Source organism: Lontra canadensis, unplaced genomic scaffold (assembly GCF_010015895.1).
Source record: "Lontra canadensis isolate GAN:19392208 unplaced genomic scaffold, GSC_riverotter_1.0 scaffold367, whole genome shotgun sequence".
Classification (NCBI taxonomy): Eukaryota; Metazoa; Chordata; class Mammalia; order Carnivora; family Mustelidae; genus Lontra; species Lontra canadensis.
Genome location: NW_022631361.1, coordinates 103,690 through 121,824, shown reverse-complemented (window position 1 = coordinate 121,824; position 18,135 = coordinate 103,690). Strand labels below are relative to the sequence as shown.

The following is an 18,135-nucleotide window of genomic DNA, read 5'->3' as shown; positions in this document are numbered from 1 at the left end:
TGGAGGTAACAGTGATATTCAGGCTCATATGACCTTGCCACCCCCCCCTCACATGCACACATGTGCACGCCCGCACACGTGTGCACACGTAGGAACATTGCTCCGCAGGGTGCGGGGTCAACTGTGTTACCGAAGCCCTGAGCTCTCCATCCCGGCTGACAGTTGGCCAAGGGAAGGACTGGCAGCAGCCGGTCCTCTCCGAGGTGGTGACAGAAAGGCAGGGGCACCTGCAGACCCATCTCCCCCGCCCAGACAGAAGTGTGATGCACCCCAGAGTCTCCCTCACGAGTCTACCTTAGGGCCAGATCTGGTTTTCAGGGCATACAGGGTCTACCGGGATTGGTGCTTCCTCTGGCCCTCTCCAGCTGCCACACACACATGTGGGGTCTACCTCCTAGAGTAACCCCTTTGTCCCACAACACACACTGTTCCTCAGGGCCCCTGACACACACAAAGACACAGACACAGAACTGCCCCCCGTAATTTATCCCCAGATAGGAAATCTGGCCACATAACCGGGACCTGCTCTGTAAAGAGAGTAACTCAGGGATGCCTGGGTGGCTCAGTGGATTAGGCATCTGCCTTCAGCCCAGGTCCTGATCCCGGGATCCTGGGATCAGCAGGGAGCCTGCTTCACTCTCGGCCTCTGCCTGCCACTTCCCCTGCTTGTATGCTCTTTCTCTCTCTCTCTCTCTCTCTCTCTCTGACAAATAAATAAAATCTTAAAAAAAAATTAATACAGTGAATGACTCAGAGCAAAAGGAGACTGTGAGGCCATTTGTCAACAAATTATTCAGAATTTCAGGAAAGTGATGGCAGAGCACTTGACCCAGCAAGCTAAGGGTCATTATGAGACTGGGGCCCTGTTGAATGGCTCAGACCCTCTGCTTCACCAGGGGGCTCCCCCATTGGCCCAGGAGAATGGGACAGAGCCAGGTGCATGTGGAGGGATCCGGAGGTCCGGGGGCCGGTACAGGTGGGAGAAGGGGGACCTGCGGCATGGATATGGTATCCAGGCCTTCCCACCACCCCCCAACTCATTCTCACTCACCTTGGAGAAGCCCATGGCTATTCAGGTCTCCAGGGGCTGTGACCTGGTGAGAGAGGAACAAGTGTATGCAGGAGTCTTCAGAGAAGCAGCCTCCCCACCACCCATGGAAAGTCTCTCTGGCTCCCTCCCCAGGCCCCAGCTCCCTCCCCAGGCCTCCACCGAGCCATCACCTTCTCACAGATTCTCCCAGCTGAGGTTTCTGAGGTTTCTGCTTCTGAGAAAGAGCCACTCTCTTAAGAAGAAGGAGGGAGGAGGGAGGAAGTTGGAGCCTGCCCTAAAGGCAGGATGTGGGGCTGTGTGTGTGTTTGACACAGAGACAGAAGCAAATGACAGGCAGGGAGACCCAAGGGCGTGAAAGGGGGTGGGTGGGCACAGCTCTAGCCTAAGCCCCTCCACACCCCGAGCTAGGGCAGGAATCTCAGAGCCTGGAAACAGGCCCCTTCCCCAATCTCATCAGCCTGGGATGAGGGAGGGGCAGTGGGAAAGTCCAGACTTGGGAAAGCACACAGAGATGTTCTCTGAGCTCTGGAAAATGAAGTCATCCAGTTGGGAGGTTAAGGTCCTGAGGAATGCTGGCCAGGTCACACGGAGTGGAGTGGATCCCAGCACCAAAGTCCAGAGAAGGTTCCAAGAACCTCCCGGCCCAGGGGTAGCAGGACCTGCTGGACCCCTGGGGTGGGCCCACCAGGCAGGGCACCCATGGGGTGCGCTGCAGGGATGGCTGGAGCTGATGCCCAGCTGCCAGGGGGCAGGGTGAAGCCCTCAGGAGAGGCTGAACGTGCCTTGCTGTCAGCCTAGGCCCGGATGACCAGGCGATCCTGAGCTCTCCTGGGGCCGAGGGATGTCATGGTCCTGCTGCCCTCAGGCACCTGAGTGTGGCGGGGCAGAGGGGGGACCTCCCAGGCGCCAGGCAGTCCTCGCACGCATGGCTTACCCCCAGCTCCCCCTGCAACCCCGCTCTGGCGCCAAAGCCCCTCCCAGTTCAGCACAGCCTCTGTCTTTCCGCTGTATGGGCGCCCGGGGCTCACACAAAAAAGTACTCAAGCCAAGGGTGCTTAAACTGCAGAAATGTTATCATCTCCCACTTCTGCAGGCCCCGCCAGGACTGGCTCACAAAAACCACCATCTGCAGCCATTTTGTGTTTCGTTGCGGACTGTGCCATTTTCTTTATGGTTTTAGTGAGAAAGAATTCACATACAATTCACCCATCCAAATGTATGATTTTCATCACCTCAAGGAGAAATCCCATACCCCTTAGCCAGAACCCCCAGATCCCAAAACCCCACCCCCACCAGTCCCAGGCAACCCCTCATCTACTATCTGTCTCCAGATTGCCCCCATTCTGGACATTTCATATAAATGGAGTCACATGGAAATGGTCACACTACGTGACCTTTGTGTCCAGCTCCCTGCACGCAGCAGTGTTTTCAATCCATGTTGGTGGCGACATGTATGAGAACTTCATTCCTGGGACGCTTGGGGGGCTCAGTCGGTTAAGCCTCTGCCTTCTGCTCGGGTCATGATCCCGGGGTCGTGGGATCGAGTCCCGCATCGGGCTCCCTGATTATCGGGAAGCCTGCTTCTCCCTCTCCCTCAGCTGCACTCGCGCTCGCTCTCTCTCAAACAAACAAATAAAATCTTACAAAAAAAGAACTTCACTCCTTTTTATGGCTGAATAATATTCCGTCGCAGGAGTCTGCCACCTTACATAGCCGTTCCCCTGCGGATGGGACATTCGGGTTGTTTCTACCTTTTGGCCATTATGAATCCTGTCTTTCGTGAGCACATGTGTGCAGGTTTCTGTAGACAGGTTTTTCCTTCTCTTGGGTAGACACTTAGGAGAGGAATGTCTGACTCATGGTAACTGTTTCAAAGTTACTGCACCGTTTTATATCCCAGCAGCAGCAGGAGAGGGTTCCAGTCCCTCCAGCACTTACGATGATGTTGTTTTGAGTTCAGCCACCGAAGTGGGTGTGAAATAGCCCCCCCGCCGTGTGGTCTGCAGTTGCTTTCCCCTTAGGACGAGTGACCTAGAGCAGCTCTCAGGTGCTTGCTGACCACTGGGGCATCTTCCTTGGAGGAGTGTCTATTCTGATTCTCTGCCCCTTTTTAAACGGGGTTATTACCCTTCTTGCAATGACATTGTATTTAAGAGTATGTTATATATTCCGGATACAAGTCTCTTCTCACATATATCCTTTGCAAATGTGGTCTCCCATTTTGTGGGTGGTCTTTTCATTCCTTATGGTGTCCTTTGAAGCACAGATGGGACCATGCCATTAAAAAATAAATAAAACTAATAATTTGGGGGCGCCTGGGTGGCTCAGTGGGTTAAAGCCTCTGCCTTCGGCTCAGGTCATGATCTCAGGGTCCTGGGATCGAGCCCCGCATCGGGCTCTCTGCTCAGCAGGGAGTCTGCTTCCTCTTCTCTCTCTCTGCCTGCCTCTCTGCCTACTTGTGATTTCTGTCAAATAAATAAAATCTTAAAAAAAAACCCTAATAACTTGATGTGACATTTTCCTGAAGTATACTTAATATATTTTTAAAAGCTAGAGAAGTTTCCACGGAGCAATGATAGCACAGATTTCACCTTGGACACTGGTCCTCTGAGCTCCCTGGCCGACTTTTAGGTTCCCCTCTCTGCTTTCTTCTCCCACTCATTCTCTCTCCATCTGCTGCCCCACTGCCCATCAACTCTGAACCCCACCTTCGTCTACAAAACAGAGTGAGATTCAGGTCTATCAAGCTCTTGTGGCCAAACTCATGCCAGGTCCATCTGTGCTCAGAAGCAATGAGGGGCTTTCATTTTCTTTGTCCTCCTGTACGGGGGCTCGTAAGATTTTAAAATACAAGTTTCCTCCTCCACCTATTTTGAAAGGATCCTGACAGGGGCCCGGACTTCTGGATTTCCGGCAGCTTAGGATCCAGGTCATGGACTGGTTGAAGACCTCTGGTTGTTGCCCTCCTACTGGTCCGCTTGTTGCAGCCCACCACCACCCGACCCCCTCCCCCGACTGACTGACAGGCAGGCAACCTCCCTGCATTCTGGGACTTCCGCCCTCAGCCCCCACCCCAGGCAGCCCTGTGGGCTGGAGGGCAACCCAAGAAATGGTGCCTAAGTGCCCCCACACATAGACCAGGGCCATCAATCTGACTCTACTGGGAATGTCAAGCGCTTGGCCCCTAGGAGGGAGAACATGGCAGAGACACAGGAAAACCACAGGACAGGGTTCCCAGCTGCTGTCCCAGCTCCCTTGCCCACCCCCAAGCTTACTCAAATGCAGACTTTTGCCCCCACCCCATTCAAGGTGAGGGTGTGAGGTCTGCAAGTTTGTTTTTGTTCGTTTGTTTCATTCATGTTTTTTGAGGTCTGCGTTTTTTGGTTGTTGGGGTTTTTTTTGAGGTCTGCGTTTTTAAGTTCCCTAGGTGATTCGGATGTAGAATATTCCAGAAGTATAGCTCCAGAGGCACTGATTTAGATCCTGAGTTCTGCGGGGAGTTGTGGCGGGGGTGAGTGAGGTGGCCCACCCACTATCACCCAGAGGTGCTGAGGAAGCAGTGCCCTGGACTGGGGAGAGCTAAGCCCACCCTGCACAGAGCTGAGGAGAATCCCAGAGTTCTCCTTGAGGGAAGCGGCAGACACTCCGGTGTGGAGGCACGGAGGGGATTTGTAGGGCTAGGAGGGTGTTCTGTTGAGCGGGGACAGTACTGGGTACAGAGTGGTGACCAGAAAGCAGGTGCATGGGGCTTAGGTTGTGGAGGGTCGCCTGGGTGGCCACTGATGTCACCCAAGATACACCCACGTGTGCTCAGGGGTAGCTTCAGGGCTGGGTCTGGGGTCTCCAACCCTGTGGCATTGACCAGTGTCTTGGAAGCGGGACAGAGTGGGACATTCCTGGGAAACTCTGAGCAGCGGGTGGAGACAGAGGCAGGGGTTCAGTTTCCCAGTCAGGCCGTTCCTCCAAAGCCCGAACAGCCCAGAGCTGCTCCTGAGAGCCACTGTCGCCCTGGAGGGGGTGGTTAAGGCTTCCCTCCGCGGCAGCTGCGCTCTAAGAAACACCAGCTATTCAGGGAAAAGGAGCGTCCGCTGGGAGGACAGCGCACTGGTACCCCTGCAACCGCGCAGGTGGGGCAGGGGAGGCGACGCGGTACACCTGACCTGCCCAGTCTAAGCGCCAGCTCTTTCTCCCCCGTCTCCAAGGCTTAGCTCCAACCACATGCTCCCAGCTGCCTCCCGCAGAGTCCCGCCCCTGGGAAGAGAGGATGCACCTCCGCAGGGACTCAGGACCACCCCCCAAACACACACACAGACCCTCAGTGGGAGACCGGTCCCCCTTAAGGGGAGGCGACGCCCCCCACCAGCAGGGCCAGAAGGGACAGCAGGAAGGACAGCGACGGCCTCCCTGAGGCCTCATTGATTTCGCAAGAGCAATCGCAGGTCCCGGGTTCCAGGGTCGCTTTGGGGGGCCTGGGGGAATGTGGACCGGCGCTGGGGGCCGGGCAGTCCAGCCACTTGGGGCCCATGGGCTGGGGGGAGTCAGGCTCGGCCTTGACGCTGCCCTTGGGAAAGCGCCAGTAGTGGGCGCCCTTGAAGAAGTAGGTGTCACCTGCACGGGAGAGAGGAGACACTTCGGGGCCGGTCCAGGCTGCTTCTCCCACGGCGCCGCGTCTCTCCCGAGAGCTCTCGGAAAACCCCGGGATGACCCCTCTCCCCGTGCCCAGGGCCTCCAGCCCCTCCCAGCACCCTCTCCCACCTGCGTTGCTGACGCTGACATCGTCCGGGGCGTGAGGCGCCCCTTCCCAAAGACTCAGGTCGCGGGGGTAGCCGGGGTCTGGGCGCGCCGCCGCCTCGTCGTAGCGCCAGTAGCGCCCGCCCCGGATCAGGTAGGTCTTCCCGTTCAGCGGCCACGAGAACACGGCGTCCACCTCCTCTCCCGCCGGCAGCCCCAGCTCGGTGAGCGGCCGCGGGGCGCCCTCCAGCTGCCGGTCCTGGAACACCCAGAACTGGGGGCCTGCGGGGCGGGGGCGGGGAGGGCCGCTCAGGTGAGCAGGTGCGCCCCCGCCCCCATCCCGCGCGGGCCCCAGCGCTGTCCCGGCCCCCACTCACCGCTGAACAGCAGGATGCGGCCGTCGGGATGCCGGGCGTAGGCGGCCTGGATGACCTTCACCTCCACCGGCAGCCCCTCCCAGAAGCGGTGGAGCCGCGCGGGCCGGGGGGACACCAGCTGGCCCGAGGGCTGCAGGCGCCAGAACCAGGGGCCTGTGGTGGGAAAGGGGCGGGCGTGGGGGCATGAGACGGCAACAGATCTCCCTCCCGGCGCGTGGCTCGGGTACAGTGGCCTTGCTTTGTGGTTTTAGCCTTTAAAGTGCTGCATCCTGGGGGGAAAAAAACCAACTCTGTGGGGTCGGGAGATCCGGAGTGACTGACTCACCTTTGAAGAAGAATATCTCACCACGGATGTTAGCAATGGCGTCGAAATTGCCGTCACATCGGTCGGGGACGGGAAGAGAGGGGCTAGGGAGGAAAGGAGACGTGAGCTGAGAGGGGCCGGGGCTCCTGGTCTATTGGCTTAACTGTTAGGACAGTCCTATGGGTTAGGGACGCTCACTATGCCCATCTCACCAAGGACCACCCTGAGGTTAGGGACTTCACCCCGGGTGGTGCAGCGGGGGGGGCCTCCCCTGTCGGGGGGCAGGGCAGGGGGCGGGGGAGCAGGGGCCAGGGGTTTCCTTGTGGGCTTATCGTAGGGGGTTTCGGGCACCTTCCCTGTGGAGAGAAAGTCAGCAAGGCCTGAGTTGCCTGCCTTGCTGCAGCGGAGGCCGCGGGCAGAGCACTCCTCTCCTGCCCCCATACCGTAGAGCTGCTGCAGGCCTTCGCGGTCATCCTGGGACAGGCGGTACTTGTGGGGTTCGCCAACCGGGCCCTGGTAGAAGGGCCTCATAATCGAGTTGGGTGCTGAGGAGTGGCCCAGGCCCAGGGCGTGGCCAAACTCATGGACAGCCACAGCGAACAGGTCAGTCCCCTCGCCATCTGGGGAAGGAGGGAACTTGGACTAGACCTGTGCCCCTCCCCCACACCGGGAAGGGAGGCAGTCTGGAAGCCCCTGGGTGGGGCCTGCCTGGCAGAGAGGAGCAACCAGGAGACCCTCCAGAGATGGCTGTCCCCAGACCCTTCCGCGAGCCATTTTGTCCTTCTTGTGTGCGTTCACTTATTTGGTAGATTTTTTTTTTTAGTAGCCTTATTTGGCAGTTCTGGAAACTTGGGTACCAGGCTGAAGAGACCCACTGAAGAGGTTAGGAGGAGACAGTCTAGACAGAGGAAGCCGGCCCTCAGGCAGGGAAGCCTGTCCATAAGGAACACTCTGACGGAAACAGGAACATAGGGATGCATTTCTCTCTCTCTCTCTCTCTCTCTCTCTCTCTCAGAAGCCCCAGTCCCTGGAGTTTCCCTCCTCTCGGCTTGTCTGTGGTCAGAACTCCCCTCCCATGGTCTCCTCAGCCTCTGTCCCCAAGACCTTCACTCCGCTCCCACCCTCATGGCACTCCCCCTCTTCCCATGCGCACCCCTCCAGCGCCCCCACCCCTCAGTCCTCTGTCACCCTCCCCCATCTCCCCCTTCCCACAGCCTCCACCCTTCCCCTGCCTCCCCAGGGTCCCGGCTGCCTTCCTGCCTCTACAGTCCATCCACCTCCTCCGGCAGGCACTCTCAGACCACAGCCTGCTGGCCCTGGCAGCCAGCCTCGTACCCAGCCTCTCTGACCACAGCCTCTTCCTTGGGGACCAGCCTGGGCGCCAGGATGAGCCTCTTTACGCTCCCAGTTGCTGGCCAAATCCCAGCTCCTCATCGATCCACGGGCCAGCTCCTGCTCCTGCTGCTGAGAGGCCAAGAGACCACGACAGCAAGATGGCAAGAGAGGCAAGCAGCCACCCAAGGAGGCACGATGTCCACAGATGCTGATCTACTGCATGCAAATCTCTAACTCGGGCCAGTGCTGCTGAAAGTGGGTTTATTGGAAGGGACCTGGTGATCCGAAAAGCAAATTTCTCTCAACCCCTAAGGGCTTCTGGATGAGAGTATAAGAAAGAAATGGGTGAGCAAGTCTTAAGAAGAGCAGTGAGTACTTGTCCACATTTTCCTCTCATAAAACCCCTTCTTCCTGTCCTCATTTGATGGGTGGGAAACTGAGGCACAGGGAGGTCAAGTCCAATGACGGTATAGCCAAGTCCTCTGCCTACATCGTGCTGCCTTTCAGCAGTGACTTCAGATGGTCTGGGTCAAACTGCACAGGTACTGAAGGATTTTGTTGGCTGTGGGTTTTCTTATTGCCCTGGAGCCTTTTTCTGAGAAACAGGAGGAAGTTTGGTGTCCACATCAAGTAGATGTCCTTCTTCCCTCACCTCACCCCTCCTATCCCTGCTTTGCCTCTCCTTTGGCCACACCCTTCCTTGCATCTTCCCCTGCTTTGCAGCTGGGGGAAGACACACCACTGCAGCCCCAGCCATGAGATCCCAGGTGCCCTTTCTTCGGGGTCCTCGACACCTCCGCTTAGCTCTCCTCTAGACCTCAATGGACAGCTCCTCTTTGCTCTCCACTAGCCTGAATGCCAGGCACATGGCCCCTCAGGCTGCACCCTAGCTCTGGCCCCCAACTCTTAGGTGACAAATGCTGACAAATGTGTTTCCTATTTCATCAAGACAGGCCATCCGATGTAATCTGTAACTTCCTGTGTGCCTGGGCAGACAGCTCCACCTCCCCCACGCTCACCTCCTGCCCTGCCCTGTCCTATGCAAGGACCTCACTTCACTTACCTCCAAAAGGATAAGGACAATGCCCCACCCATCCCTCCATCCATCCCTGCATCCATGTGTCTAAGGATGTCTATGTCTATCCATCCTTCCATTCATGCATGCATCCATCCATCCACCTGTCCATACATCCATCCACCCATCCATTTGTCCATCCATCCATCCATCAATCTATCCATCCATCCATCCACTTGTCCATCCATCCATCCTTCCATTCATGCATGCATGCATGCATCCATCCATCCACCTGTCCATCCATCCATCCATCCATCCACTGTCCATCCATCCATCAATCTATCCATCCACCCATCCACTTGTCCATCCATCCATCCTTCCATTCATGCATGCATGCATCCATCCATCCACCTATCCATCCATCCATCCATCAATCTATCCATCCATCCATCCACTTGTCCATCCCATCAATGTATCCATCCATCCATCCATCCATCCACCTGTCCATCCATCCATCCATCCACTTGTCCATCCATCCATCAATCTATCCATCTATCCATCCACTTGTCCATCCATCCATCAATCTATCCATCCATCCATCCACTTGTCCATCCATCCATTCATCAATCCATCCATCCATCCATCCATCCATCCACTTGTCCATCCATCCATCCATCTATCCATCCATCCACCTATCCATCCATCGATCTATCTATGCATGAATCCATTCATCCATTCCCCATCTCTTTCTTTCTGTTGGCTCACCCAGCATCACGAAGTGCTCAAGTCTCCCTCATCCTAAGCCACCCCAGTACCTATCTGCCCACCTCCACCCCCCTGACCTTCCCTAGCAAGTTCTGTGGTCAGTGGTCTAAACTCAGTCTTCACTTCCTCAGCCCCTCTCACGCCTCACTTCACGCTGGTCAGGACTCCTCCCCCACCCGCCAAGTCTGTAGGCCCCAAGGTCACTTTGTCCATAGATGATCAAATCCAGGCCCATGTAACATACTGGCCTGGTTGCTGCCCTGCCCACTGCTGCCTGAGTCCTTCGTCACTCTCATTCCTGGTCACCTGTGGACATGTTCTTTCTGCATTTCCCTTGGTTCCTCCTCTCTTTCTCTCCTCCCCTTCACTGTGGGGCTCTCCACAGCTCTGTGCTTGACCTTCACGTCCTACACTCCCCTCCCGGAACCTTACCAACCTCTGAATGCCACCGGACCAGCTCATAGCAGCTGGCCACGAGTGGAGTGCTACTGTGTGCAGGGCTCGTGCTGACAGCTATAGGGGAATTACAAGCCCACCTGCCAGCAGGCACTATTATAATCCCCATTTCTCAGATGACGAAACTGAGCCCTGACCGGAGTTCGCTTCTAGCCAGTGTGCTTAAATGCTGCGTTATACAACCTCACTTCTGTGGATGCTATGGGTACCTCGTCCAAGTCAGACCCTGTGTGTCCCTCTCCTGGATGCCCCCTCCCCCGGAAAATGGCTTTCCCTCCTGCCAGCCTTCCTGCCATGGCTCACAGCCAACGGAACGGCAGCTTGCAGAGTGACTAGAAGACCTGGACCCCTGGCCTCCAGGCGGGACCAGCAATATGGGTCAGGCTGCTCTCAGCTGAGACCGCATCCTGACTTAGCTGCTTTCCCCAGCCCGCTTTTATTTCCCTTTCCCCCGAGAACATACCCTGAGAAACTGCTTGCACAAGAACTTTCATCTTGAGCTGTGCTAAAGGGGAACCTGACCCAAGTCTGAGAAGTCCCAGTTCTAGAGCAAGACACTTGACCATGAAAGCATCGCCCACATTGAATAGCCCACAAGGGCAGCCAACACGCAGCCAACCTGAACTCCCCTCTGCCTTCTGAGAGCCTGCCCTTCCTCCTCCAGGGTCCCCTGAACCATCACCCCTTCCTCCCACCCCCTCTGCCACCAGGGTTCAGTTAGACCCCACTCTTTGCCCGTCCCGACTCAACTGTCCTCTGACTCCCATCACCATCTTTTCTGGACCCTGCAGCCAGGGGCGTTTCCAGAATGCCAGACCTCCCATGGCTCCCATTCCCTTCCCCCATCCTCCCCATTCTGTCCCTGTGCTTCCAAGACCCTCTGTGTTATGAGACACACCATCCATCCGTCCTCTACAGCCTGCCTCCCAACACCGTATTTCAAACTCCCAGCCCCAGATGGCCCCCTGTGCCCCTCCCCCTGGCGACCTGGACTCAGCGAGCTCACTGACTTGCTCTTTTCTCTGCATCCTCCCCGTAGCCCCCCACACCCTGGGGGAACAGGACCTCATGTGCTAGTTGGCCCTCAGTATACATATGCGGGATGAACAAAGTCACCACTTCTAGGAAGCCCTGTCAGTCAAAGGCTTTGGGTAGGCCTCTCTTCTGAGCACTGGAGGCTAGAGGACTTCCTCTGCTAGGATTCCCCCAAGTTGCATCATCGTGTGTAGCAACTGCCGGTTACTATTCTGACTCAGCTGCTGGAAGGAGCTGTTTTCATCTCTTTAAGTCCGCAGCTCAGGGCTGGGACGCCTGAGAGGCCTCGGTGATGGGTAATTTTCCGTGTCAACTTAGCCAGACTAGGGTGCCCAGTGGTTTAGTCAAACACCAATGTAGATGCTGTCATGTAGGTTATTTTGTAGACGTGATTAACATCTACAATCAGTGGACTGTAAGTAAAGCAGATTGTGGGCCATGGTGGGTGGGCCTCGTCTAAGCAGTTGAAGGCCCTAAGACCAAAACCTGAGGTTTCCCAGAGAGAAAGGAATTCTGCCTCCAGATTGCAACACAGAAATCACACCTGGGCTTCCAGCCACCTGGCTTGCTCTGAGGATATCAGACCCAGGACTGCAGCACTAACTCTCACTTGAATTCCCAGTCTTGCGTGCCTGTCCTACAGATTTTGGATTTGCCGGCCTCCACAATGCCGTGAGCCAATTCCTTGAAATAAATCACTGTCCACGCACACACACACAACCTACTGGTTCTGTTTCTCTGGAGAAGCCCAACCGCTATAGTCTCCATCAATACATGTGATTGAAACCGAATTCTTAAAGACAGACCTGGGGAGAGGATGTCTCAGAATAGGGAGATCATACCTTTTGAGCCGTAAGTCCAGGTTTCCTCATCATCAAAATGAGTGTCACCAGAGATGGGATGCTCCCCGGGGAAGAAGGCGTGGGCGAGGGTACCTCCCTGCCCGTCGAAGGGATAACTGTCCTGGTGATATGCCCGGGCGAAGTCGATGAGGATGTCGGGCTCTGTTGGGTCCTGAGAAACCAGCTCCTGGAATCTGAGGCCTGACTCAATGCCCCAGGTGCTCAGGGCATGGTGCATGAGGGTCCGCACTGTCTCCGAGGTCAGAGCTGAGTTCTGGGGGAAGGAGCGAACCCTGGGGAGACAGAAGGCAGCTGTTCCACACCGGGCCCAGCAGGCAGGCGGGCGGGGTGCGTCCCGGGACCTACCTCCATGTTAGGGTTCGCTTCTCCCACTTGCTGTTGCTCAGAGCGTATCGGCGCCGGCGCCGGCGGCGCCTGACCAGCTCGGCCACCCCCAGCACATCGGGCAGGGAGCAGCGGGGCCTCTGCATGGTGGCCACCGTCACGCGGTCTGGGAGAGAGGGTGTGGGGGGAAGGGGATCAGCAGTAGGACAACCTGCTCTACCCCGTTGTCTACCTGGTAGCTATCAGCTAACTTCCTACACGGACACACTGAGGCTTGGAGACGTTAAACAACTTGCCCAGGAAGCCCCATGGCTTGGATGTGAGCACGGGCTCTCCAAGTCTGGTAGACAGCTCAGGTCAAATTAGGACTCTGCTCTTCAGGGCAGTGTCACCCTCTTTACTGAGCCCTGGACGGACTGGCTGCCTCCATGTGGTGATCAGATCTGGGATCTGGGGCTCCTGCTTCCCTGGGCCCCGGTGCCTGGACTCTGGAGAAAGGAGCCCCGGGGCTGCTTGAGGATTCCTCTCATCGAGGCCGGAGCCCCTTGGAACATTGCTCATCCGTACCTCACACTCTAGGTCCCTATCCTCACCACACATCCTAAAGTCCAAAGCCCCCAGGTTTTGGGGTCTCCCCAGATTAGATCTCCCAGTCTCCCAGATTAGATCTGCCTGGAATCCCCTTTCCTAGCTCAGCTCCCTTCCCAGCTGTCCCCCCATCTTCAAATGAAGATCAAACCTCACCTCATTGGTTGAGGTGACAAAAAGTATCCAGTGGACAGGACAGAGAAAGGTCCTACCTCCCTTGTAGCTCGCCAGCATCCCCCAAGTTCTCTCTTCCCCACTCAGCGCTACCTCCAAAATATGTACCCTGGATTCAATTGCCTCCTTCCTGGTCTCCACTCCCACCCTCCAGTCTCCATCAGCAAGCAGAGGAAGCTTCAACTGTAAAGCCAATCCAATGGCCTCCCTCCTTCAAACCCTCCAGTGGTTTATCATGCTTGTAATCAATCCCAAACACCTTTCAACCATCGCCCCCCCCTCCAATTCCCAGTCAGGTTCTTGCTTAATTTTTTAATCCTCTTCTCGTCACAGGTACACCAGTTTGAGCCTACCACAGGGTCTTTGCACTTCCACCAGGACACTCTTCTCCCACATCTTCCCATGGCTGGCTCCTTCTACTTGCATCTTATGAGTTCTTTATGTCATGTGAGCTCCTCTCACCCCATGACACCTTCCAGAGTGATCTGCCCTGACTAGCATTTTATCTTCTTCAAAACACAAATAACTAACTGAAATTATCTCGCATATGTTTGTTCTCGAACTGTATGTGTGAGTCCCATGAGAGCAGGGACCTTTTCTGCTTTGTTCATCACTGCACCAGCAGAGCCTGAAATGGCCTTACACGTAAGAGATTCTTAGTAAATACTTATTGAAAAAGGAATGCCTGAGAATCTCATGGGTTTGGCCCCAAGACCAGCGTTTCGTAGATCCTGTGATTCAGGTGCACGCTGAGGTTTAGCTACTGCTGGCTAATGGTCAGGCTGGGTGCAGAGGCAGGGCTGGGGAGGGGTGGGGGTCCACCTACCCAGGATGCCTGTCTCAGGTAGGCCAGCAAACCTCTGCATGACCTTGATAGCATCCCTCAGCTTTGCAGGGCTCTGCAGCTGGGCTTGGGCAGGGTGGGGTGGTGGCAGATAGCCATAGCGAGTCAGCCAGTCCTAGACCAAAGGAGGGAACAGGTGAAGCGGAGTGAGTGGGAGAGACACCCCCTTCCTACCACCATTCTGGAAGCCCCCCCGCCTTGCCCCACATCCGGGCATCCGGAGCACAGGGGGGCCCAGCTGTCCCCAGGTGACCGCCTGTTGTCTATCTCAAAGCCCAAGCTCTCCAGCCCTGGGTTGTGTCCGCCCCAACAGTCCTGTCCTCCACCTCCCCATCCCTACCCCTCAACAGATCTTCAAATCCCAGCCCCCTAACAGATGGGGCCAAGAATCTGGGTTCCCCAGACCCCATCCCCAGTCACTCTCTGGCAACTGAATCAGCCCCCAGCCTCGTCCGGACCCCACCCCCACCCCGAAGATCCCAGGAACGTGAAGACCCCCCGCACTCACCACTCCCAGGCTCACGTCCTGCGCGGAGGGCTCCAGGGCGCTCACCGGCGACGGAGGCAGCAGCGGGAGCAGCAGCGCCAGGAGCCCAAGCATGCCCGCGGGGCTCGAGGGGGTCTGCCCAGGGCCGCTCTGGGGACCTACGCGAGGGGGTCTGGGGCCCGGAGAGGCTCGGGGAACCCCGCGCGAGGTAGGAGGGGTGGGCCGGAGCTCCGGAGGCCGCGCTGCGCGCCCGGGGTTCCTGGGAGGCACGACTCGAGGTACCCGGAGACGTCCCGCGGGGGGCCCAGGTGGGCCGGGTGGCCGCGGGTCCCGGGAGGGTGGAGAAGGCGCGAGAGGAGGCGGAGGTGCAGGCTCCGGGTGCGCGGCCGCGGCCTCTGGGTCCTCGGCCGGCTCCGCAGGACCCCGCGCTGCGCGGGCGGCCCCTCCCTCCGGGCGGGGCAGGGCGGCCGCAGCCGTTGAGCGGTAGCGACCCGGCGAGGCCAGTGGCCCAGCCTTTAGACGCCCAGCGAGCAGGGGGGAGCCGGCTTCTTGGACCGCGGGCGGCGCGGGTGAGGGGCGGCGAGGAACCCCCGCCGAGCGCCCCCGCCTCCCGTCCCTGGCCGCGCCCGCAAGTTTCTCTTCCCAGAATCCGGCTCCCCCGGGACTCTCCGCCGCACGGCTTGTTTCTGCTTTCTCCACCGCGCGCAGCCGGCCGGGTGAGGGGAGACTCCGGGGCGCCCCTCCCCACGCCGCCCCTGCCGGAGACCCCGAGGCCCGCCGCCAGAGGCTGGGACGCTTCCACTCTCCGCGGGGTCCAGGGCCCGCTACCCGCCTGGCTCCGCTGGCGCCCCGGCGTGTCCGCTGCCGCTGCCGGGGCTCGGCGCCTTCACTCCCCGAGCCCCGTGGGCTGTGCGGGGGCTCTGCGTCCGCGGGCCGGGGTCCGGGCCTCCCGGAGACGGCGCCCCCTCCCGCTGGTGTTAGCCGTGCAAGAGCCGGTGCCCCGCGCGCAGAGGCTGGAGCTGCAGCCCAGGGCGGGACGCGCAGCGCGGAGGAGGGGGTGAACCGGAGCGGATCCGACAGAGACCTGGGGACCCGCAGAGCCACGCCTCACCCCCGCCGGGGAAGCCCAGGGCTACAAGGCGGTGCCGCAGGAGACGGATGGGGAGGAATGGGGCGGGGGAGGGGACTTCCCGGCGAGGGCCGAAGGGCGTGCGGGTCCCACCGCTCTGTCTCTGCAGCAGGGCAGCGATGGGCGCCCTGTGGCTTAAATAAAATAAATAACGAGCAGGATGAGCGAGCTCCAGATACAAACTAAAACACAGAAATCCTGTATGCGTCCCCGCCAGCTGCGCTAACAAACCACCGCGGACCGGGTGCCGGAAACAACACGAATTTATTTCTGGAGGCTGGACGGCCAAGACCCAGGTGCCGGCAAGGTCTGATCTTCCGGCCAGTTCAGTCCCTCCGCTGGGCTTGCAGGTGGCTGCCCGGGGCTCGTGCCCACCTGGTCTTCCCTCTGCGCCCGGCAGCCCTGGCCCACATCTCCTCTCACCGCTAAGGGCACAGTCAGGCCACCCTCACGGCCTCGTTTTGCCTTCGTCGCCTCTGGAAAGGGCCTGCCTCTCAGAACAGTCACAGGCTGAGGTCCTAGGGATGAGGACCTCAACACCGCGGCTGGGGGTGGGGTGGGGTAAGAACACAGCACAGTCCGTGGTCAATCCCAAGTGCAACGAAAGCCTGCACTTCCCCTTCCCAGCTTCTCCTTGACCCTCCAACTCCTACCCCACTCAGGAGGCTTCCTGACACCAACTGTGTGTTGGGTTTTCCCCAAAGCAAAACATTATTTGGGACAGGGGCTGAGTGATTCCTGTTCCTGTGGTGCTGGATGTTACCACCCAGAAACCTTCCAAAGCCCAAACTTTGGAGAGTTTTATGGAGGCTTGTCACATAGGCACGCTCAACTAATAATTCAATCTCTGGTCCCTCTTCCCTCCCTGGGTGATGGGAGATGGGGCTGAATTTCCAGGCTTCCAGTCGTGGGTTGCTCATTTAGCCTCTGTCCAGGAGCTCTCCGGGAGTCACCTCCTTAGAATAAGACACTCCCATCCCCCAGGAAATTCCAAGGGACTTAGGAGCCCAGTGTCCGGAACTGGGGTCAAAGAGCAAATGTTAGAACAGAAGATGATTTTAGTGCTCTTACCTTTTAGGAAATTACAGGAGATTTAAGACCTCTGTGCTAAGACCCATATATGTATTTTCTTCTGTTATTTATCTCTCTCTCTCTCTCTCTCTCTCACACACACACACACACACACACGCCCCTAGTCTCTGGCCACACGACCCCTTGCAGCAAAATGATAGTACGGCACATTACTAGTATCCCATCCAGTTCTTGGGAACCATTCCAGTCCATCGTTCTCTTGCATGAAAACATCTCTCAGGGTGAGGCCGGTCACCGGGTTTGAAGTCCTCTCCTCGATCTGGTCAGGGTGCAGAAGCAGGAGTGCTCTCAGCACATGCATGGTTTTGCTTCGCCCTTATGGACATCCAGTATAATCGAGCTAAGACGACAACAGCATCTCTTGCTCGGAGCCTCCTTGGAGGGGTTCCTGGGGCGCTGGATTTCCCTTACGACATAACTCATTTAGTCATTACTTTATATCCCCACCCCGTTTTAGACAACCAATGCTTTAATTGCCTCTCCCAATTCTCTACCAAACCAGTCTCCGAGGAGGATATCTCTTTGCCCGCTGTGGGACATTACCGGCTGGCAGTGGTGGTTCTTGGTCTGAAGAAATGTTGGTCTCCGTTCTGGTTAGTTTCTGGCTCTCTGAGCACGTCCATCCACCTCTGGCTCAGCAAAGCCCGGTCCGGAGTCGGTGTCTCTTCCTGTGGGGACCCATCTGCCGCCTCCAGAATGACCACGGGCATCCCTGTGACGATGTGTCAGCACGTTCTGTAGTTCTGTAGCCTCTGTCCCTTCAGCAGGCAGAGGAACAGTTCCTACTGCCATTTCCCATCCTAGAAGCCATGGGGGGAGTGAGTGTCGATTCTGCCCCCCAGGCCCCCCCACATCCACTCATTCTGTGGACCCGGGCGGCCACGTTAGGTGAGTGCATGGGGATATCTGATTGTGGATTCCAGTCACCTTCCAAACCTGGAAGGGGGCTCTTCTGATGGGCTTCAACACACCCTACTTTCTTTAATGCACCCTGCAAATTCCCACAGTGATTTCCACGGGAGCGAGCCCCAGCTGGGCACCTCTGTAGTCAGCCGGGTTGCCACTGTCCTCCCGCCTGTGTGTCAGTAGAAACCAAAACATAAGGACTTTTTAACCCTGCTCAAGTCTTCCTTCACAGCTGGAAAAACAGCCCGCAATTCAGCCCACCGGACTGACTTGTTCATACCTTCCTTGATCAGAGTGGCCATCTTCCGAACAGGATGCTGTCAGTTCCCTTCAGAATGGCCATCCATGGGGCGCCTGGGTGGCTCAGTGGGTTAAGCCGCTGCCTTCGGCTCAGGTCATGATCTCAGGTTCCTGGGATCGAGTCCCGCATCGGGCTCTCTGCTCAGCAGGGAGCCTGCTTCCCTCTCTCTCTCTCTCTCTGCCTGCCTCTCTACTTGTGATCTCTCTCTGTCAAATAAATAAATAAAATCTTTTAAAAAAAAAAAAAAAGAATGGCCATCCATAGAGAGCAAGCAGCTCCCTGATGGTCAACGGAGAGCTGCCTGCCAGGCACAGTCCCAGGGGCAACGGAATCCCGCTGCTCCTTCTGTAGTTCCGGA

The 18,135-nt window shown here is 57.4% G+C and overlaps 2 protein-coding genes across 2 annotated transcripts; both read right to left on the bottom strand.

The window, feature by feature from the left end:
* Positions 1-5,188: 5,188 nt before the first annotated feature.
* Positions 5,189-14,614, bottom strand: LOC116862880 (matrix metalloproteinase-25-like). Its single transcript, XM_032850313.1, has 10 exons — positions 14,371-14,614; positions 13,845-13,977; positions 12,278-12,422; positions 11,912-12,204; positions 6,907-7,083; positions 6,738-6,819; positions 6,485-6,570; positions 6,160-6,312; positions 5,807-6,064; positions 5,189-5,659 (listed from the first exon to the last, which is right to left on the bottom strand). The coding sequence occupies exons 1-10, from the start codon at positions 14,461-14,463 to the stop codon at positions 5,388-5,390; spliced, it is 1,692 nt and encodes a 563-aa protein (XP_032706204.1). The 5' UTR covers positions 14,464-14,614; the 3' UTR covers positions 5,189-5,387.
* LOC116862884 (collagen alpha-1(I) chain-like) lies at positions 14,508-17,778 on the bottom strand. Its single transcript, XM_032850321.1, has 3 exons — positions 17,738-17,778; positions 14,632-15,433; positions 14,508-14,537 (listed from the first exon to the last, which is right to left on the bottom strand). Exons 1-3 carry the CDS (start codon positions 17,776-17,778, stop codon positions 14,508-14,510), a joined length of 873 nt encoding a protein of 290 aa, XP_032706212.1.
* Positions 17,779-18,135: the final 357 nt, after the last annotated feature.